The 22,968-nt window shown below is 46.3% G+C and overlaps 1 protein-coding gene across 1 annotated transcript in view; it reads right to left on the bottom strand.

Moving 5' to 3' along the window:
* Positions 1 to 7,138: 7,138 nt before the first annotated feature.
* Positions 7,139 to 22,968, bottom strand: part of LOC143793247 (uncharacterized) — a 29,848-nt gene continuing 14,018 nt past the window's right edge. The window contains exon 2 of the mRNA XM_077280054.1: positions 7,139 to 7,454. Coding sequence (XP_077136169.1) covers positions 7,364 to 7,454 — 91 coding nt within the window. The 3' untranslated portion in view covers positions 7,139 to 7,363. The remainder of the gene's footprint in view (positions 7,455 to 22,968) is intronic.

Genomic DNA, 22,968 nt, shown 5'->3' with positions numbered 1-22,968 from the left:
AAACTACCTGTACAACTATATAAAGAGGGGATAGCACCTTGAAGGCAGGCGTGCTTCAAAGGCTTCCCAGTGATATACTATACGAGACGTGTCTTGTGTATTATTTCTGGTGATTCCCCACTTCCAAAGGCTGCTCCGACTGAGTGTGGTCCCGACAAAGGACCACTGTTGCTACACAAAGGGATTGCCATGCTTTGCTACTCTTTACTTTTGGTTTCACAGCTGTAAACAAAAACATTCCTGAGGGAGGGGAAAAAGAGTGGCTTAGAATTATACGGAGCTGACACAGGAAATATATATATCTTGGTACCGTGTTAGCCAGTGGATAGAAAAATATTTAGAATTGAGAGTCCTCAGTGGTTGATACCTTTTAATGGCTAACTGAAAAGATGGTAACAAATTGCAAGCTTTCGAGACTACGCAGGTCCCTTCATCTGGCTAGACTAATACAAATTCTGAAAAAACATATATACAGCCCAGAAAAAATGCCATAGATAAGACAGGTGACGTGAAGCAGAACCACCATTATGTGAGAGTGCTATAATGTTTATGTCCATAAATATTGGAACAGTTCATAGATAAGGGGTGTGAATGTTTTATTGTCCTCTGATTGGGGTCTGGCTCTATGTTGTGATGACCCCAAAGGTCCGAGGAGCAAATTCCTTAATTGATGTAAAAAGACATAAATCCATGAGACACATTCATTCTTGCACTTTGACACTCTCAGTGCAGGAATGAATGTGTCGCATGGATTTATGTCTTTTTACATCAATTAAGGAATTTGCTCTTCAGACTGTTGTGGTCATCACAACATAGAACAAGACCCCAATCAGAGGACAATAAAACATTCTCACCCCTTATCTATGAACTGTTCCAATATTTATGGACATAAACATTTTAGCACTCTTCCCGGGTACTAGTCAAGGAGGGCTGGCGGGTGTAGTGTCTGAACTGTGTGGCACAGAACCCGTCTCCTTCCTGAGCGGTATGAGAGCTGGATTTTCCCATCTTCTTTATACTTGCATAGAATTGTTTGTACAGATGAAGGAGGCACCTTCAGGTATCTTGAAATTGTACCTAAGGATAAGCCAGACTTGTGCAAGTCCACAATTCTCTTCCTGATATCTTGGCTGATTTCTTAAGAAGCAGTGTGTTTCAGGTGTGCATTAAAATACATCCTCAGGTGTGTCTCTAGTTAACACAGATGTTGCCAAAAAAAACTATCAGAAGCTTCCAAATACATGACATCATCATATGGGCTGTTCATAATTGTTTAAAGGCATAGTAATCTTAGTGTTTGTAAACGTTTGACTTTGCAGTAAGTAATAAAAATGCCTTACAACAATGCCTCTCTCATTAGTCTGGCATTTGGCAAATACTAATAATTATAGTAATCCTAATTGTCCTAAAACTAGAAAGGTTCTGATTTCAAGTCAGATATTGAGAAAAACCTGCAGATGTGTCTTTATATATAGTGAATTAAAACGTCTGGATTCAGCTGTATATACAATTTAGGTAGTCTAAAAACTCTGATACTGTAATGTTGTCATGAGTGTGTCACCTCCTCCTGAGAGATCTTGGGTTAGAAGATCACTATGTATTGTGAATCACAGATCTTCCATTTAGCCTGTGTGTTTGTGTTTCATATTAAATGGATTTTGTTTCCTTTGGTGCTGAAGAGGTTAACAAAACTTTCTATGATGGTTAAAGACTTGCAGCTCTATCTCACAGCTTGTCAGGACTCTGGATTCCCTGTTTTCATTTGTGGTACTTTTCGCCCTTTTCCAAGATGGCGTCTGCTGCCTCGCTTCTGCTCATATGATCCACCTTCCCTATCTTTATAACCCTGGTTCACATCCAACTCCTTGCTTGTGTATTCTGCTAGAATTCCTGGCTTGTGCTACAAGAGACTTTCCTCTTCAGATACTCCGGCTCCGCCTCAGCAAACCTGCTCAGCTCCCAGTGTTGTCTGTGCTGCAAGCTGTTTTTGCCTGTGTCTATCTGCAATCTTCTCCTGCCTGCTAGGACACGTAAGCTCTGCCTGCTGCAGTCAATCTAGTTTGGTATCCGCTGCCAGTTTGACTCTTTCTGGACTCGAAGCTCTGCACTGCTTCTGGACTCTTCTAGTGACTGCCAAACCTAGAATGAACTGTGTCTTATTATCTGCTTCACCACAGAGGGTGCTACACCCATAAGACTTTGCCCGCAGCAGAGCTGCAAATGAACTACTCCTAAGAAGGACCTTGTTTGCTATTTACTTGAACTGTTGTGCACATGCTGCATCCACGTTTGTGCATATAAACACTGACTCTGCCTGCAGCAGAGCTGCTAAGGCACTTCTCCTGATATCTTGTTTGCTATGTTTGAACTTGCTCACGCCTTGCACCTGTGTTCATTTGAATAATACAGACTTTACACTGCACTTTGGTTCAGTTGCCTTATTTGTCTCAAGCCAAGAGATTCCTGAGTGTACCACTATAATTGTTACACACCTGTTCTGACCTAGTCATTTCCTCTCACTATAAAATCTGGCCAGACCTTCTCTTGCCAGTGAAAGTTTTACTTCCTAGCTCCTTGGAGTCGCTGTGCTGAGTTGGAGATTGTTGTTGCTACTGGAGATTATTGCGTGCTGTTTTTGGGTGTATGCTTCCCTCATTGTCCTATTCCCTTTTAGTTGGTATGTTCCTACCCTTCCCCTATATACCTCTCTACATTTGGGTGTTTTGTATGTTAGTTGCTTTCTGTTACCCCTGTTTGTCTTGCATGTTTATACACTAGCATTTCTGTCCCATGCCTCCATAGTTTTGTCTTCGACTGAAAGAAACTATGATGAAAGCAATAGGGAACTTTTGGACATTAAGTTGGCATTTGAGGAGTAGCGTCATTTTTTTGAGCGGGCAGTTCACCGGGTCATGGTCCTCACTGATCACAAAATTATGGAAGCACATCATAACACAGCTAAGGCTGATCACCCAAGTAGTATGCCGACCTTGGATCTCCTCATTGTTTTGGGTGGCCAATGTTGCATAAAGGCCTCGTCTCACATAGTGAGATCGCTAGCGAGATCGCTGCTGAGTCACAAGTTTTGTGACGCAACAGCGACCTCAGTAGCGATCTCACTATGTGTGACACGTACCAGCGACCAGGCCCCTGCTGCGAGATCGCTGGTCGTGTCGGAATGGCCTGGGCCGTTTTTTGGTCGTTGAAGTCCCGCTGACATCGCTGAATCGGTGTGTGTGACACCGATCCAGCGATGTCTTCACTGGTAACCAGGGTAAACATCGGGTTACTAAGCGCAGGGCCGCGCTTAGTAACCCGATGTTTACCCTGGTTACCAGCGTAAATGTAAAAAAAACAAACACTACATACTCACCATCTGTTGCCCGTCAGGTCCCTTGGCGTCTGCTTCCTGCTCTGACTTACTGCCGTAAAGTGAGAGCACAGCAGTGACGTCACCGCTGCGCTCTGCTCTCACTGTACGGCGGCTCAGTCAGAGCAGGAAGCAGACGGCAAGGGACCTGACGGGCAACAGATGGTGAGTATGTAGTGTTTGTTTTTTTTACATTTATGCTGGTAACCAGGGTAAACATCGGGTTACTAAGCGCGGCCCTGCGCTTAGTAACCCGATGTTTACCCTGGTTACCCGGGTGCTGCAGGGGGACTTCGGCATCGTTGAAGACAGTTTCAACGATGCCGAAGTCGTTCCCCTGATCGTTGGTCGCTGGAGAGAGCTGTCTGTGTGACAGCTCCCCAGCGACCACACAGCGACCACACAGCGACGCTGCAGCGATCAGCATCGTTGTCTGTATCGCTGCAGCGTCGCTGTGTGAGACCGGGCCTTAAGGATGTAGTTGACTTTGTGTCCTCATGTAGTGTCTGCGCATTCCAAGACCCCACTTACCCCTCCGTCTGTGGCTCTTTTACTTTTAACCATTTCTGATTGTCCATGGACTCATTTATCCATGGATTTCATTACGGATCTTCCTTCCTCCTCTGGTAAAACGGTTATCTTAGTTGTGATGGATAGGCTTACTACAATGGCGCACTTCATTGCTTTACCTGCTCTCCCTAATGCCAAGAGTCTGGCTTAGGTGTTTGTCACTGAGATCATGAAGCTTCATGGGGTTCCAGACCCAGTTTGTATCTAAATTTTGGAGGGCATTTTGTTCCCGTTTAGGGATGCATATTTCCTTTTCCTCAGTGTTCTATCTGCAAACTAACGGCCAGACTGAACACCTAAACCAAAGCTTGGAAGCTTACCTCAGATGTTTTGTGTCAGATAACCAGGAGGATTGGTCTTTTCTATCACTGGCTGAGTTTGCTTTAAACAATTGTCGTAATGAGATCACTGGTAAGTCGCCATTTTTTTGATGAATATAGATTCCATCCTCAGTTCTGTACCTTCAGTAAAGATGAGTCTTCGGGGGTTCCTGAGGAGGAACTGTTTTCGTCTTCGCTCTCATCTGTGTGGGAAGGATTCCAGAATAATTTAAGGATCATGGGGAACAAATACAAATGTGTGGCTCATAGGAAACGATTGTTAGGTCCGGACCTGGGGGTGAATGTCTGCATTCCTTTATTGGGGAAGAACAGAGGAAGTTTACAGAACTTCTCAAAGGTTATAATGTAATGGTTGATAATCACTTACATTTTGCATATGAGACACCTTCGTTTGATAATCATTTCCGTGTCCATTAAGTTTTTTGAAAGTATGGCTGTCCACCAAAAATATTAAACTGAAAGTTACTTCTTGGAAGCTAGGTCCTAGGTTTATTGGTCCTTACAAGGTGGTCGCTGTAATCAACCCTGTGGCCTTTCGTCTCAAGCTTCTGCTGCCTCTCAAGATCCATAATGTTTTCCACAGGTTCTTGCTCAAATTTGTTGCACCTGTGGAACCATCACCTTTCCCACCACCACCGGTTATGGCAATTTAGAATTTCTGGTACCGAAAATCATTGATTCCCACATGGTTCATCGCTCTGTACAGTACCTGGTACATTGGAAGAGGTATGATCCAGAGCAGAGGATATGGGTGCAGGCATCTGAGGTTAATGCTGGTAGGTTGATATGCTTCTTTCATTTTTCACATCTGGATAAACTCTGCCCTTAGGGTCCTCTGGCCCCTTGAGGAAGGGGGGTATTGTCACGAGTGGGTCACGTCCTCCTGGGAGATCTGGGCTTAGAAGATCACTACGTATTGTGAATTAACAAATCTTCCAATTAGCCTGTGTGTTTATGTTTCATATTAAATGGACTTTGTTTCTTTTCGTGTTGAAGATGCTAAAAACCCTTTCTATTTTTGTTAGAAACTTGCAGCTTCATCTCACAACTGTTTCTGACCTGGCCATTTCTTCTCGCTATAAAAACTGGCTAGACCTTTTCTTACTTGCTCCTTGGAGATGCTGTGCTGAGTTGAAAATCTTTGTTGCTGCTGGAGATTGTTCCATGCTGTTTTTGGGTGTATGCTTTCCTCATTGTCCTATTCCTGTTTGGTCTGTACCCTACTACTATCTTTCTCTATATACCTCTCTACCTTTGAGTGAGTGTTATGTATGTAAGTTGCTTTTTGTTATTCCTGTTTGTCTTACGTGTTTAAACACTAGTATTTCTGTCCCAGGCCTTCTGCGGGAGGGGACAGCTTAGGGTATAACTGGAGAACAGTACAGTTGGTGGCCCAGACCTCGTCATCTTTAGAGGTACCTTTGGGAGCAGGGATAGTTAGGCTGCCAGCCCTAAGAACAGTGCAGGGCCCCTTTCCCTATTTGTGTATAGTCACAGTGTGACAAGTGTGCTGTTAGATATGTTGATGAATACCATCTTTTTTCCTCTGTTCCAGCATTGCTGTTGATAGGTTGAGGTCTTTTGGCTGTGTTTGCATTTAGGAGCTCAAAACGTGTTCAATTGTCTTCAAGGTGAACTTATACACATAGATTTTTCATGCAATTTTAGAGGCTTTTTAATTATGCAATTCATGTAAATCTATTTGCCACAAGTCAAATTGTTTTGAAATTGTGCTTAAATACTCGAGAAAGCCGGCAAATTGGAGTTTCAAAAGATCTGCTAATGTATAGAGCAGTGTTCCTCAATTCCGGTCCTCAAGAGCCACCAACAGGTCGTGTTTTCAGGATTTCCTTAGTATTGCCCAGGTGATCACTACATTACCTGGAAAAGCATTACCTGTGCAATACTAAGGAAATCCCGAATACATGACCTGTTAGTGGCTCTTGAGGACCGAAGTTGGGGAGCACTGGTCTAGAGGATGGATAAAAAAATACTATCTTTATTACTTCATGATAGGGCCACCCTAGCCAGACCTCCAGTCCTTAGTGGCAAATATAGCCCTGACTGTTCTGCTTACCTGTAGGCAGTGTGTGAGGGCCCAGGTGGGCTGGGGATGGAAAGCCTCATTAGCTAAGAAGAGGACTACAGACTAAAACTAGGAGATAATAGGGAAACTTTATACTTGGTAAAACATGGTGCCGTGTCAGCAGATGGATGGCACCACTTATGGAGGCTCCAGGAACACAATACCAATATATTGTAAGGGTTTTCTTGGGCAGTGATGGCAGCTTTGAGGCATGGTTAAATCACTAAGCACATTGGGCTTTTCCATGTTGTGTTCTTGGCTCAGACTCTGGTCCTGGAGAAGCAGACATTGTGATGTTCATATATCGCCATGGGTGCATCTAAGATGCTGAAAGATTACAAAAGTGTAGACGATTGGATGTGGTCAGGATGTGGCACACGGAGAAACAGGAGATGCAGGGCTCGGTATATCTAAGCAGTTAAGACCCGGATCAGGAGGACGGATGATGGAGGAAGAAAATGAATATCAAAAGTAGTGGACATATTAGAACTCGTACTCCTCAGCTCCTAGGTGAGCACAGGTCATGGGCCATAAATTGGCTGCATCATCACCAGCCGGAGAGATACGGTGCTTGTCTCCTATCAGCGGTGTATAGAGACGGGCTGAACGTCCGCGGGCTCCAAAGCATCATGAGCTACTGGAGACGGGTGGTGGTGCCCTACAGGGCAGAGATTTTATCACATATTGAATTTATAAGAAAATAAAAAAGTCCTGTAAAAATGAAAGAGGATTGTACTGAACAATGAAGACAGCAAAAACAGAATATTCCATTAACAAAGCCCAAGATTTATTATATGGTGATTATATGCAATAAGTGACAGACAGGAGTTTCTACATGAGACAAGAGCGGAGCATGAACACGAGCAGTTAAATGCGATACAAGAATAAGAAAATCTAAAAACTTCCAAATAAAATCTCATCCTGTAGAAATCCTGTAATGAGGCCACAACTTGTGTGATGTCAGATAATGCCGCCAGATGGGGAAGAGCAGAGGCCCTACATCCCTGGTCCTGAGGCTTCCTGCTGTTGCTTTGTTTCCGAAGAATCTTTTTTCAGTTTTGCAGAATGAGGAGGAGGAGGAGGCTTCCTGTCAAAAGGAAAAAAAAAAGCAGTTTTATTTGTAGTATAAGCATTTAAAGTATCAACAGGTAATTATCATAGCAACATAGTTAGCAAGGCCAAAAAAAGACATTTGTCCATCCAGTTCAGCCTATATTCCATCAGAATAAATCCCCAGATCTACATCCTTCTACAGAACCTAATAACTGTATGATACAATATTGTTCTGCTCCAGGAAGACACCCAGGCCTCTCTTGAACCCCTCGACTGCCCTAACAGTAAAGAATACTCTTCTATGTTGGTGGTGAAACCTTCTCTCCTCCAGACGCAGAGAATGCCCCCGTGACGGGTGCCTTCTTTGGTATACACAGATCCTCGGAGAGATATTTGTATTGTTCCCTTATATACTTATACATGGTTATTAGATCGCCTCTCAGTCATCTTTTTTCTAGACTAAATATTCCTAATTTTGCTAATCTTTCTGGGTATTGTAGTTCCCTCATCAGGGATTTGTGCAGAGGCAGTATAATGCTCTCATCATGTGTATCCAGACCTCTGTTAATGCCCCCCATGATCCTGTTTGCCTTGGCAGCTGCTGCCTGGCACTGGCTGCTCCAGGTAAGTTTATCATTAACTAGGATCCCCAAGTCCTTCTCCCCGTCAGATTTACCCAGTGGTTTCCCGTTCAGTGTGTAATGGTGATATTGATTCCTTCTTCCCATGTGTATAACCTTACATTTATCATTGTTAAACCACATCTGCCACCTCTCGGCCCAAGTTTCCCAATTATCCAGATCCATCTGTAGCAGAATACTATCTTCTCTTATATTGAGTTCTTTACATAGTTTTGTATCATCTGCAAATATCAATATTTTACTGTCTAAACCTTCTACCAAATTGTTAATAAATATGTTGAAGAGAACAGGTCCTAACACCGACCCCTGCGGTACCCCACTGGTCACAGCGACCCAGTTACAGAATATACCCTGATACCATCACAAGCCATCCAATTAAAGGGAAAAGAGGAAGATCCATGGACTGTAGCTGTGGAGACAGCCCCGGTGTTCAAACCCCAACAACAGAGAAAGGGGCGTCACATCTTAGAACAAACTAGGGCTGAGTTGACAGAGTTCACACCGCAGCAGGTGGAGGCCTTACTAGGACGTTACCAGGACGTGTTCACTCAACATGAGGATGATTTCGGCTGTACAACTGCCATTACACATGAGATCCCAATGGGTAATGCTGCGCCTGTGAGAGAGTGTTATTGACAGATTCCTCCACAAATGTACCAGGAGGTAAAAAGGATGCTCACACAAATGCTACAGACCAGTGTCATTCAACAGAGCCAAAGCCCGTGGGCTGCACCTATCGTTCTAGTGCAGAAAAAAGACTGTACTCTACGGTTCTGTGTAGACTATCGCTAACTAAATGCCTGCACGGTGCAGGATTCATATCCACTACCCCGTATCGAAGAATCTTTGTCCGCTATGGGGAACGCAAGATACTTCTCCATGCTAGACCTGGCTAGTGGGTACTGGCAAGTGCCGATGTCAGAACACGACCGAGTGAAGACGGCCTTCATACTACCTATGGGCCTGTATGAGTTCAACAGAATGCCGTTCGGATTGGCTAATGCTCCCGGTACTTTTCGAGGTGTTTAGGAGATCTAAACTTTGAAGCCATTCTCATCTACCTGGATGACATAATTGTGTTTGCCACCACGTTTGAGGATCATTTACAGCGTCTTGAGCAAGCACTTAGCCGGTTCCAGAAGCATGGGCTGCGAGTTAAATCGTCTAAATGTCACGTGTTCCGCACTCACATTGAGTACTTAGGGCATGTGGTCTCTGCAGGAGGCCTAATTATTATTATTTATTTATTTATATAGCACCATTAATTCCATGGTGCTGTACATGAGAAAGGGGTTACGTACAGAGTTATAGATATCGTTTACAGTAAACAAATTTACAATGACAGACTGGTACAGAGGGGAGAGGACCCTGTCCTTGCGGACTTATATTCTACGGGGTAATGGGGAAGAGACAGAAGGCCGGGGATGCGGCAGCTCTGGTGGTGGTGAGGCAGCCGCTCGGGTGGTGGTGAGGCGGCAACTCGGGTGGTGGTGAGGCGGCAGAATGGTTATTGCAGGCTGTAGGCTTTCCTGAAGAGATGGCTTTTCAGGTTCCATCTGAAGGATCCAAGGGTGGTGGATAATCGGACTTGTTGAGGCATGGAATTCCAGAGGACGGGGGATATTCGGGAGAAATCTTGGAGGCGGTTGTGTGAAGAGCTAATAAGTGTGGAGGAGAGTAGGAGGTCTTGGGAGGATCGAAGATTAAGTGAGGGAAGATATTGGGAGATTAGTTCAGAGATATAGAGAGGGGACAGGTTGTGGATATCTTTGTAGATCAGTGTTAGTAGTTTGAACTGGATTCATTGGGGAATTAGGAGCCAGTGGAGGAATTTGCAGAGGGGAGAAGCAGGGGAGTAGCGAGGAAAGAGGTGGATTAGCCGAGCAGCAGAGTTGAGGACAGACTGGAATGTTGCAAGAGAGTTAGCGGGGAGGCCACAGAGGAGGGTGTTGCAGTAATCAAGGCTGGAGATGACGAGGGCATGCACAAGAGTTTTGGTAGATTGTGGGCTGAGGAAGGGACGGATCCTGGAGCTATTTTTGAGTTGGAGGCAACAGGAGGTGGCAAGAGTTTGGACATGTGGTTTGAAGGACAGGGCAGAGTCGAGGGTTACCCTGAGGCAGCAGATTTCAGGTGCAGGAGAGAGCGTGATGCCGTTTACCATAATAGACAGATCAGGTAGGGTATTATGTGAGATGGGGGAAAGATGATGAGTTCGGTTTTGTCTACATTGAGTTTTAGGAAGTGAGAGGTGAAGACGGAGGATATGGCTGATAGACACTCCGGGATTCTGGACAGCAGAGAGGTGACATCTGGGCCAGAGAGGTAGATCAGAGTGTCATCCGCATACAGGTGGTACTAGAAGCCATGGGACTTTGAGTTGTCCTATGCCAAGGGTATAGATGGAAAAAAAGTAGGGGCCCTAGGACAGAGCCTTGAGGGACTCCAACAGAGAGAGGGCGGGATGAGGAGGTAGTGTGGGAGTGGGAAACGCTAAATGTGTGGTTTGAAAGGTGTGAGGAGTTTCAGGACAGATCAAGGTCTTTGATGCCAAGGGAAGAAATAATCTGTAGCAGTAGGCAGTGGTCGACTGTGTCGAAGGCAGAGCACAGGTCAAGAAGGAGTAAGACCGTCTCGTGAGAAGATTGCGGCAGTACAGGACTGGCCTACCCAGAGAACCGTAAAGGATGTTCGAGCCTTCTTAGGGCTGACCGGGTACTATCGGGGGTTCGTGAAAGACTTCACTCACATTGCAAATCCATTGCTGGAACTGTTGAAAGGAATGCCATCAGGAGAAAAAAAAAAATCGGGAAATTTAGTGGGGAGAGTGTCAGGAAAGAGCGTTCCAAGCCTTGAAAATGGCTCTGACAGAAGCCCTGGTCCTGGCCTACTCTGACTTTTCTCAACCTTTCATTCTCCATACGGATGGGAGTTACATGGGCTCGGAGCCATATTGTCGCAGGTCCAAGATGGGAAAGAGAGGGTTATTGCCTATGCGAGTCATTCCCTCCATGACTCTGAACGAAATCCAGACAACTACAGCTCGTTCAAACTAGAATTGTTGGCACTAGTATGGGCCATGACAGAGAAGTTTGTGGAATATCTATCCGGGTCTGAGGTTCTGGTGCGCACTGACAACAACCCACTTGCTCACCTGGGGAACACGAAGTTAGAGGCCCTGGAACAGCGCTGGGTGGCTAGAATGGCCAAATACCGGTACAAAATAGTCTTCAAAAGGGGGGCTGAAAATACCCATGTTGATGCGTTATCCAGAGTTCCACATAAGCCGCCTGGCCCTAACCAAGATGAAGAGCTGGAGGCTGACGAAGTTCCTAAGTTCCGAGGATCTGTCAGGACATTGGCAGCTGCGCAAGAACAGGCTCGGACAGAACCCCAGGAAGGTGTGCTGGGACAGCCCGTGATGAGTGGGTATGGATTCAGCAGGAAGATGGAGATGGATCGCCCCCACGTTAGGGTAATGGGGTACTCGGTACCGGGTCCTTCGATTCGGGGAATGTCACGGTGGCCTGACCCGGTCCGTGGCCATTTGAGGGGTGTCCAATTAAAGGTGTAGTTTGTATAATGTTCGTGACGCCACCTGTGGTACTCGGTCAGGGTGACCGACGCTGCTTAGGGGTCCACTGGGGTGATGTTATGGCAGCAAGATGGTATACCTTCCCACAGGTGAAGTGTATCCCCAGGGCTTCCCAGAAGTGTAGATGGTGACGGTGGATGATGTAAAGCGCAGTGAATAATGAGGACACAAGGTTGCAGTCTCTTTACCTTTTACTGGAAGCTTCAGCATCCACAGTCCAGGGTACAAACCACAGGGTAAGTAGAGTCCGGCCGGTCCGAAGGCAAATCCAGAGTCCCCTTATCCAGGTGGAAATCAGTAGCCTTCCTACTAGCGCCTGTGTGTTGTAGTCCCTCCCTGCTGAGCAACTCTGTAAGGTCCTCACAACTTTCGTAGATGTTCTGGATGTTATTTCTTCCTCTCTGTCCCCCAGATGGTGTGGATAGGACAAACCTGTATGACTGATGGCCTGAGGCTTGTTTATAGGGACGCTAGAGACGCCACGACCCCCACAATTTGCCACTGTGTCTTCTTAGGTATTAAGGTGGGGCAGCCAACTTGGAATTGACTGTCCTGATGGTCTCTGAAGTAACGCGTAGAGTCCATTATTCCCTCGGTGTTCCGGCCACCGACTATGCGCCTCAGAAGGAGGCAGCCTTTACAGGGCAGAACTCCTCCCGGTGTTTTCTCCTTGTGCTGTGACTTCGTTTCTCACTCTCTACAATACACTTCTCTTCGTGTCCTTTCTTAGGATGCTGCCGCACGTGGGGCAGGCGCAGCTCCGTAACTTTCTGTCCCGCTAGGCCTCTGTCAGGATGCCACCCCTGACAGGGACCCTCTGTCTGCAGCTCAGATGTTCCTCCTTTTTCCCCTGTCTGCCTGACAGGTACTCACTGGGTCAAACCCAGACAGTGTCTGACTAACTTCCTATCCAAACCACCAGTTTTACCCTTCTGTGAGGAGTGCCCTAATAGATAGGAGCATAGCTCCCCCTGGTGGATTGGAGTGTGAAGTGTGGTGCTTGGTTTGTGATACCTGGAAAGATGAACTCCTTTATTACCTTCAGACGTAATATCACTCCCCCTGGTGGAAGAATGACATTACTGCAAAGACCAGGACTCTGGGGCACTGTAGAGAGCTCACCCGAATTCGGCAGTGAGTGGCCCTTAAACAACTGCCCAGCCGGGAGGTGAGAAAGACCCTGTCCCCCGGAACGAAACAAATTCTACGTCAATGGCAGAGTCTCCACCTGAGAGATGGATTGCTGTATAGAAAGGTCCAGCTGCAACGGGCCCTGTCTGTTACTTGGCAAGTAGTGATTCCTGAGATGCTGTTACTTCACGTGGCCACAGAGGCACATGAAAAAGGGGCCCACTTCGGTCAGGAAAAGACCTTTCAGTACTTGCAGAGACTTGTGTGCCATCCATTGCTAAAAACGGTGGTGGAAGAAGTGTGTCAGCTCTGTAGGAACTGCGAGCTGTCCAAACCTCCAGAACAGAGGGCCCCCACACAAACTATGGTGACCTCTGCCCCACTAGAAGAATTGATGATTGACTATCTGACAGTAGGCCCAGCCTATCAAGGGTTCGAATATTGTTTAGTCATGGTGGATCACTTCACTAAATTCGCTGTCGTGACCCTAACTCGGGACCAAACTGCTGAATCTGCAGCTCATGCTATCTGTAAAAATGTCATCCAGGTGTATGATTGCCCGAAGAGAATTCACTCAGACCAAGGTACCTGCTTCTTGGGGTGAGTCATGGAAGAGCAACACCGTTTGTATGGAATTGAGAAATCTCATATGACGCCTTACCACCCTCAGGGTAATGGAGCGTGTGAACGGTTCAATCAAACCCTTATCCAAATGTTGAGGACATTCGAAGAGGACCATAAGGCCCGTTGGCCGGAATTTGTAAAAGAGCTGGTGTGGGTGTACAACAATCCGGTACATCGCACAACAGGATACACACCCTATACTCTACTTTTCGGCAGGCCAGGAAAAGAGATTATTGAGTTGGAGCTGGACTCAGAGGAGGACTACCCACAGACAGGGGTGTCCACCTGGGTCCGAGAGCAAGGTCATAGGTTGCAGACACTACATCATCTGGTGCAGACCCAGTTATGAGAGTTGGAACATCCAGAGACCTCTCCTCTATGGGGGACAGCTGTACAGGCCGGAGACCGGGTATTGGTCAGAGAGAAACGTCCTCAAGACAAGTTAGATCATCGATGGGAAAAAACACCGTATCGTGTGTGGCGACAAGTCAATTCTGAAGGCCCGTCTATGAAGTTCAGCCCGAAGGGGTCGAAGATGCTCCTATTCGTGTTGTGCACCGAAACATGTTACGCCCATGTGTGTCTAGAGACCCTGCTCGAACTGAGAAAGAAGAACACAATGCTCCTGAGAATCTTCCATCAGTCACTAGTGATAGTGAGGCGAAGGAATGTCCTGAACCACCATGGCAGGACCAAAAGGAGAACAGAAACCCGAGGCCCCTGGGACTCCTGCAACTCCTGAAATGGCAGTTTTTCTAGAGTTGAGCACGTCTCTGCCTTTGTTGATGCAGCCTGATTCAACTACTCAAGTAGAACTGATATTCCCAGTTTACGACATTCTGAACATTCGACAGCAGGAAAACCCCCCAACCAATTTGATCAGGATCGTTTTGTTTGACAGCAAGTTGTTCAAAACTTAGAAGAATGTCAATGCATACTACAAGAACTCTCGCTCGTGGAATGGCGAGCACAAAGATAGGGGGAATGTAAGGAGAAGAACCCAGCTAGGCGTGCTTCCTCTGTGAAGGGTCCGGAACCATTGCGGCTGTCACCTATGTTGCAGGGGGGAAAGCTTAAGGCCCTGGACCGTTCCCGGCTGTTGAGAAAAGGGGGCGTGGTTAAGTTGAGGGAATTGCAGCGTATGAGTAATCTGACAGTTACGGCAGGTACGTGCAGTGCACAAGAGGTCAATGTAGGTGCTCCTAACGCAGAGTATCGTGAGAGAGCAGGCCTAAGACTTGAAGACCAGAGGGAGATAAACGGAGACTGTCATCAGAGCCTTGTACCGGTATTGCTGTTATCGCTGACACCGCTGACTGTGAGACAAAGGGTCCGTGTACGTGACATAGCCTTGCACCCACGCAGACCGGAGAGTTGTACCACCCACTGTGAACTTTATCCTGTTAAGCTTCTAAACAGACCCCACATAGGGGAAACCGCCGTGCAGGACAGAGACACTGCCTTGTGTATTCCTTCTCCTTCCAGACCAAAAGGCTGCATTAGGAGCACAAGGAAACATCGCCCACGACAGGACACAAGACGTCATCTTCTCCAAGAACCAGGACGCCATCCTCTCCAGGACAATGCAGAATTTCCACCGCGCCATTGCCTTGGCGCCACCGTTTGCACACAGGGAATACAATGAGGACTGTGTCAGATTGATAAGTCTATTTCCTCTGAACGTATTGTCTCAGTTACTTGTTTTACTACCGTGTTCCAAGTTACAGTACTTTGTATTCAGAAAATTTCTCTCTACTTCTCCCTGCATGGAGCATCCACTGTATAATTAAATCCCCTGTTAACCCTTGCTCTGACTACGTTCCGTTACTGCATCCTACGTGCCTGCTGTCTCCTTACATATATGTGTGTGTGAGGTTACAGTATGTGCATGTGAGCGCTGTGTATGTGTGTGTGTGAGGTTACACTATGTGCACTGTGTATATGTGTGTGTGAGGTTACAGTATGTACACTGGAGCATGATATATGGGACCCATCATATACTGGAGCACTATATGGGACCATCATATACTGGATCATCATATCGGGCCATCATACACTGGAGCATGATATATAGGACCCATCATATACTGGAGCATCATATGGGGCCATCATACACTGGAGCACTATATGGGGCCATTATATACTGGAGCATGATATATGGGACCCTTCATACAATGGAGCACTATATGGGGCCATCATACTCTGGAGCATGATATATGGGACCCATCATACACTGGAGCATGATATGTGGCCATCATATACTGGAGCATTATATGTATCCATTATACGCTGGAGCATCACATATGGGACCCATCATGCACTCACTGGAGCATCATATATGGGGCCCATCATACACGGGAGCATCGTATATGGGGCCATCATATACTGGAGCATCATATGGGGTGTGTCACAATATGGTATGAAATATCATAAGTTTAGTTTCTCTTGTCAGCCCAGGATGTGCGCTAAGAAACCCCCCCCTTCTCTTTTACTTCAGAGTTGAGCTTGCCTTGCCAATGTACATGGGGGGAGAGCGTTTTATTGCCTAAAGGAATGTTTATGACCAGGTAGAAGCTTCCTCCAGCAAGAACTGGATTCTAAGTCTCTAGAACCATGCGGTCCTTTGTTCCATTTTTGTAAGATATTAGGCAGACGATGTACGATAGGAGAATGATAAATACATATCCTTGATCTCCATCGAAGCATCTACCCATCACTCTAAACACAGACGTCCCACGTTAATCCGAGATGAATGCTGGGTATGGTACGTGTATGACATGTTCTGGAGCGAAGTTACGGGCATCAGATATATTTAATGCACAGTGAGCAACCCTGATGAGAGAGGAGGGGTTGGAAAAACCAGCCCTTTCTGTGAGGTCACAGGCTGTAGGTTATAAAGTTGCTGGCAGGCTTCCAGGGGGGAGTTGTGAGTTTTTACCTGAAGCGACCAGACTGCGAGTGCAAATGCACTGGGATAGATGGAAAGTTCTCCTAGCCTGTTGCCTGCAATGCAATGATCTGAGAATATGTGAGTGTTACCTTTTCTTCATTTAATCCTTTTATTTTTATAATTACCTTGTACATATTTGCAATTGTCTCATTTGTAACATCTTTGTATAATTTTGATAAACACTGCATAAACTTTATGGGTATATTATTTCATGCCAGTTATTTCTCCATGCTCTAAAAACGTACCCTGTCTCTTGAAGGGAAATTACGCTACTGTTTGGGGTTAGCTCCGGACCCGTTTGATCGGAGCTGGTGGCAGCTTACCGTGTGCAGACTTTTGGGGTGTTGTTTCAGCGACTGCAGCTTGATAATTATTGTTCCTGCCTGCGTGGGAGTAGTTATCGCGTCGCTGCAGCGCGCCCAATAGCCAGTACATAGTAGGCAGCGTTTCTGGCGACTAATTACCCTAGGTGCAGTACCTAATCTGACCTGGAGAGTAAGGGGGGCGCCAGAGAGCTGCAAGTGTTAAGTGGAACTGTAAGCGGGATACACAAATCCCTGCAGTTCATGGTATATTGAAGAGCAGTGGGATACCTAAAATAAGCCCCTGCTGTAAACTAAGAGGTCAATAGCATTGTGTTTGTTTTTTTTATCACATTGTGGCAGTAGAGGGATAAGGAGGATAAGCCCCCCTGCACATGTGATAGCCGTCTGCTGGTCTAAAGTCACCCCAATCCGTGACCTAATGGTGGCAGTGGTCGGGAATCCCTGTGGATTTTCGTGACAAACTGCGGGCCACGGCTAAGGGATCGTGGCAATTGGTGACAGTCACGGTGTGAATCGTGACAGGGTGCATTATATATGGATCATTATATGGGGCCCATCATACACTGGAGCATCATATATGGGGTCCATTAAATATGTAGCATTATATGGGGCCATTATATAAGGAGCATCATATGGGGCCCATCATACACTGGAGCATTATATGGGGCCCATCATACACTAGAGCGTCATGTAGGGCACATTATATATGGAGCATTATATGGGGTGTTATGACCTGGTGGTTAAGGAGCAACATGGGACGAGCTCCAAGGAGGTGGTATCTGTACTGACCGCAGTTCCTAATCCTAACACCAACACTAGCAGTAGCCGTGGGATGTTCCTGTCACTCCCTAGACACCTCGTCACAGCCTGAGAACTAACTACCCCTAAAGATGGAAACAGAAAGCTATCTTGCCTCAGAGAAAAACCCCAAAAGGAAAGATAGCCCCCCACAAAAATTGACTGTGAGTGGAGAGGGAAATGACATACACAGAAATGAAAACAGATTTTAGCACTAATCTAGATAGACAGAATAGAAAAGGATACTGTGCGGTCAGTATTAAAAACTAAAAGTCCACGCAGAGTTTACAAAAATAATCTCCACACCGACTCACGGTGTGGAGGGCAAATCTGCTTCCCCAGAGCTTCCAGCTAGATTGAATAAATCATACTGACAAGCTGGACAAAAAGAGACATAACATGAGCAGAGCGATTAAGTCCACAGCAAATGGACAACAAAAGAACTAGCAAGAACTTATCTTTTGCTGAAATGGACAGGCCATAAGAGAAATTCAAGGAGAGATCTGAATCCAACCCAGAAACATTGACAGCTGGCACGGACTGAAGACCAGAGCCAGGTTAAATAGCAAAGCCAGGAGAGAAGATAAGTGGAAACAGCTGCTAATGTTAAACCCAAGGAGCAGCAGTTCCACTTGAAACCACCAGAGGGAGCCCAAGGGCAGAATTCACAAAAGTGCATTTACAACCACCAGAGGGAGCCCAAGAACGAAATTCACAACAGTACCCCCCCCCCCCTTGAGGAGGGGTCACCGAACCCTCACCAGAGCCCCCAGGCTGATCAGGATGAGCCAAGTGAAAAGCACAAACCAAATCGGCAGCATGGACATCGGAGGCAACAACCCAAGAATTATCCTCCTGGCCATAACCCTTCCACTTGACCAGATACTGAAGCTTCCGCCTCGAAAAACGAGAATCCAAAATCTTCTCCACCACATATTCCAACTCCCCCTCAACCAACACTGGAGCAGGAGGATCAACAGAGGGAACCACGGGCACCACATATCTCCGCAACAAAGATCTGTGGAAAACATTATGGATGGAAAAAGAAGCTGGAAGGGCCAAACGAAAAGACACCGGATTGATAATTTCAGAAATCTTATAAGGACCAATAAAGCGAGGCTTGAACTTAGGGGAAGAAACCTTCATAGGAACATGACGAGAAGATAACCAGACTAAATCCCCAACACGAAGACGGGGACCAACACACCGACGACGGTTAGCAAAACGTTGAGCCTTTTCCTGAGACAACGTCAAATTGTCCACCACATGAGTCCAAATCTGCTGTAACCTGTCCACCACAGAATCAACACCAGGACAGTCAGAAGGCTCAACCTGCCCTGAAGAAAAACGAGGATGAAAACCAAAATTACAAAAAAAAGGCGAAACCAAGGTAGCCGAACTAGCCCGATTATTAAGGGCAAACTCGGCCAACGGCAAGAAGGTCACCCAATCATCCTGATCAGCAGACACAAAGCATCTCAAATAGGTTTCCAAGGTCTGATTAGTTCGCTCCGTTTGGCCATTTGTCTGAGGATGAAATGCTGAAGAAAAAGACAAATCAATGCCCATTCTAGCACAAAAGGACCGCCAAAACCTAGAAACAAACTGGGAACCTCTGTCCGACACAATATTCTCCGGAATGCCATGCAAACGAACCACATGCTGAAAAAATAATGGAACCAAATCAGAGGAGGAAGGCAACTTAGGCAAAGGTACCAAATGGACCATCTTAGAAAATCGGTCACAAACCACCCAGATGACAGACATCTTCTGGGAAACAGGAAGATCCGAAATAAAATCCATGGAAATATGCGTCCAGGGCCTCTCAGGGACCGGCAAAGGCAAAAGCAACCCACTAGCACGGGAACAGCAAGGCTTGGCCCGGGCACAAGTCCCACAGGACTGCACAAAAGAACGCACATCCCGCGACAAGGAATGCCACCAAAAGGACCTAGCAACCAAATCTCTGGTACCAAAAATCCCAGGATGACCAGCCAACACTGAACAATGAACCTCAGAAATTACCTTACTAGTCCATCTATCAGGAACAAACAGTCTCCCCACTGGACAGCGGTCAGGCTTATCAGCCTGAAACTCCCGAAGCACCCGCCGTAAATCAGGGGAGATGGCAGAAAGAATCACCCCCTCCTTGAGAATACCAACCGGCTCAAGGACTCCCGGAGAATCAGGCAAAAAACTCCTAGAAAGGGCATCAGCCTTCACATTCTTAGATCCTGGAAGATACGAGACCACAAAATCAAAACGGGAGAAAAACAGGGACCATCGAGCCTGTCTAGGATTCAACCGCTTGGCAGACTCAAGGTAAATCAGATTCTTATGATCGGTCAAGACCACAACGCGATGCTTGGCTCCCTCAAGCCAATGTCGCCACTCCTCGAAAGCCCACTTCATAGCCAACAACTCCCGATTACCGACATCATAATTACGCTCAGCAGGCGAAAACTTTCTGGAGAAGAAGGCACACGATTTCATCAAAGAGCCATCAGAACTTCTCTGAGACAAAACGGCCCCTGCCCCAATCTCAGAAGCGTCAACCTCAACCTGAAAAGGGAGAGAAACATCCGGCTGACGCAACACAGGGGCAGAAGTAAAACGACGTTTAAGCTCCTGAAAGGCCTCAACAGCCGCAGAGGACCAATTCATCACATCAGCGCCCTTCTTTGTCAAATCGGTCAGGGGCTTAACCACACTGGAAATGTTAGCAATGAAACGGCGATAAAAATTAGCAAAGCCCAAAAATTTCTGAAGGCTCTTTACAGATGTGGGTTGAATCCAATCATGAATGGCCTGGACCTTAACAGGATCCATTTCAATAGCCGAGGGAGAAAAAATGAAACCCAAAAAAGAAACCTTCTGAACTCCAAAAAGGCACTTAGACCCCTTCACAAATAACGCATTAGCACGAAGGATCTGAAATACCATCCTGACCTGTTTCACATGAGACTCCCAATCATCAGAAAAAACCAAAATATCATCCAAATATACAATCATGAATTTATCAAGATAATTCCGGAAGATATCATGCATAAAGGACTGAAACACAGATGGAGCATTAGAGAGCCCGAATGGCATCACAAGGTATTCAAAATGGCCTTCGGGCGTATTAAATGCTGTTTTCCATTCGTCACCCTGTTTAATACGAACAAGATTATACGCCCCTCGAAGGTCAATCTTAGTAAACCAACTAGCCCCCTTAATCCGAGCAAACAAATCAGAAAGCAAAGGTAAAGGGTATTGGAATTTGACAGTGATTTTATTGAGAAGGCGATAATCTATACAGGGTCTCAAGGAGCCATCCTTCTTGGCAACAAAAAAGAATCCCGCTCCCAACGGTGACGAAGACGGGCGAATATGCCCCTTCTCCAAAGACTCCTTAACATAAGTCCGCATGGCGGCATGCTCTGGCACAGACAGATTGAAAAGTCGGCCCTTAGGGAACTTACAGCCAGGAATCAAGTTAATAGCACAATCGCAGTCCCTATGAGGAGGAAGGGAACTAGACTTGGGCTCCTCAAATATATCCTGGAAATCCGACAAAAACTCAGGAACCTCAGAAGAGGGGGAAGAGGAAATTGACATCAAAGGAACATCACTATGTATCCCTTGACAACCCCAACTAGTCACAGACATAGATTTCCAATCCAGCACTGGATTATGTACTTGTAACCATGGAAAACCCAGCACAACAACATCATGCAAATTATGCAACACCAAAAAACGACAATCTTCCTGATGTGCTGGAGCCATGTACATGGTCAACTGTGTCCAGTACTGAGGTTTATTCTCGGCCAATGGGGTAGCATCAATCCCCCTTAAGGGAATAGGGCTCTGCAAAGGCTGCAAGGAAAAACCACAGCGTCTGGCGAACTCTAAGTCCATTAAGTTCAGGGCAGCGCCTGAATCCACAAATGCCATAACAGAAAAGGACAACAATGAGCAAATCAGGGTAACAGACAAGAGAAATTTAGGCTGTACAGTACTAATGGTAACAGACCTAGCGACCCTCTTAGTACGCTTAGGGCAATCAGAAATAGCATGAGCAGAATCACCACAGTAAAAACACAGCCTATTCTGACGTCTGAATTCCTGCCGTTCTGCTCTAGTCAAAATCCTATCACATTGCATAGGCTCAGGACTCTGCTCAGAGGACAACGCCATATGGTGCACCACCTTGCGCTCGCACAGTCGCTGATCAATCTGAATGGCCAAATACATTGATTCGTTCAAACCAGCAGGCGTGGGGAACCCCACCATAACATCTTTAAGGGCTTCAGAAAGATCCTTTCTGAAAATTGCTGCAAGGGCATACTCATTCCATTTTGTGAGCACAGACCACTTTCTTAATTTCTGGCAGTATACTTCTGCCGCTTCCTGACCCTGACACAGAGCCAGCAAGGTTTTTTCTGCCTGATCTACAGAATTAGGTTCGTCATACAGCAATCCAAGCGCTTGAAAAAATGCGTCTACATTGAGCAATGCAGGATTCCCTGACTGAAGGGAGAATGCCCAATCCTGCGGGTCTCCACGCAGCAGAGAAATAACAATCTTCACCTGCTGAATGGGGTCACCAGAGGAACGGGGTCTCAAAGCAAAAAACAATCTGCAGTTATTTTTAAAATTCAAAAATTTGGATCTATCCCCAAAAAATAAATCAGGAGTAGGAATTCTAGGTTCTAAAACCGGAGTCTGAACAACATAATCTTGGATACTCCGTACCCTTGTGTGAAGGAAGCCCCGTTCCTCCCACGTCACCAATCCGTGACGTCACTACACAGGCACAGCTCTCCGGCGCCCCCTTTGTCTCTCAGGTCAGTAAGGGAACTGCACCTAGAGCAAACGGCCGCCGGGAAGACTGTCCTGTTACCCACACTGGGTATTCTAAGATTCGCAATCAGAGCAAAAGGATCAGCCCAAAATTAATTTATGATTTAATTGCCTTAAGGGCGCACTAGGTAATTACAAGAAATATACAATCACAATATATCAAGAGTTACAGTCAGAGTACAATATAACCACAATGATACAAGGCTTAAGGTATAAAGCTGGAGGTCAATTTACCAGGTTAGAGGTCGCTTGTGGAAGCCGGGGGGCGCAGTGTTCCGCAGGTCCAAAACTTTAGTTGCCGGGCAGCCCCCAGAAAGCGTGTGCTTGCCCCCCTCTGGCTGGCATATGCCCTGTTCCTTAGGTGGTCATATTCTGTGTGTCCCTGCCTCTCCAAGTCCTCAGACCTTAAACCTTTGGGTCCCTCCACCTGTAGCTGGGTGGGCTTAGCAATCTCCACCCCCTCTGCCTCCCTGCAAGATTTATTCCAATATCTAATAAATGGGATAACTGCTCTCAGGATGATCGGGTCAGCACACGGGCAGTACCAGTGCCTGTGGTTCGTTCTGCCGGTCGTACTGGGATCAAACCTGGACCCATTCGGTCCCTGTGGGAGGCTGATCTCTATATCTTGGGTTTCA

This window comes from Ranitomeya variabilis, chromosome 1 (genome assembly GCF_051348905.1).
Source record: "Ranitomeya variabilis isolate aRanVar5 chromosome 1, aRanVar5.hap1, whole genome shotgun sequence".
Classification (NCBI taxonomy): Eukaryota; Metazoa; Chordata; class Amphibia; order Anura; family Dendrobatidae; genus Ranitomeya; species Ranitomeya variabilis.
This window is presented reverse-complemented; position numbering and strand designations above follow the sequence as displayed.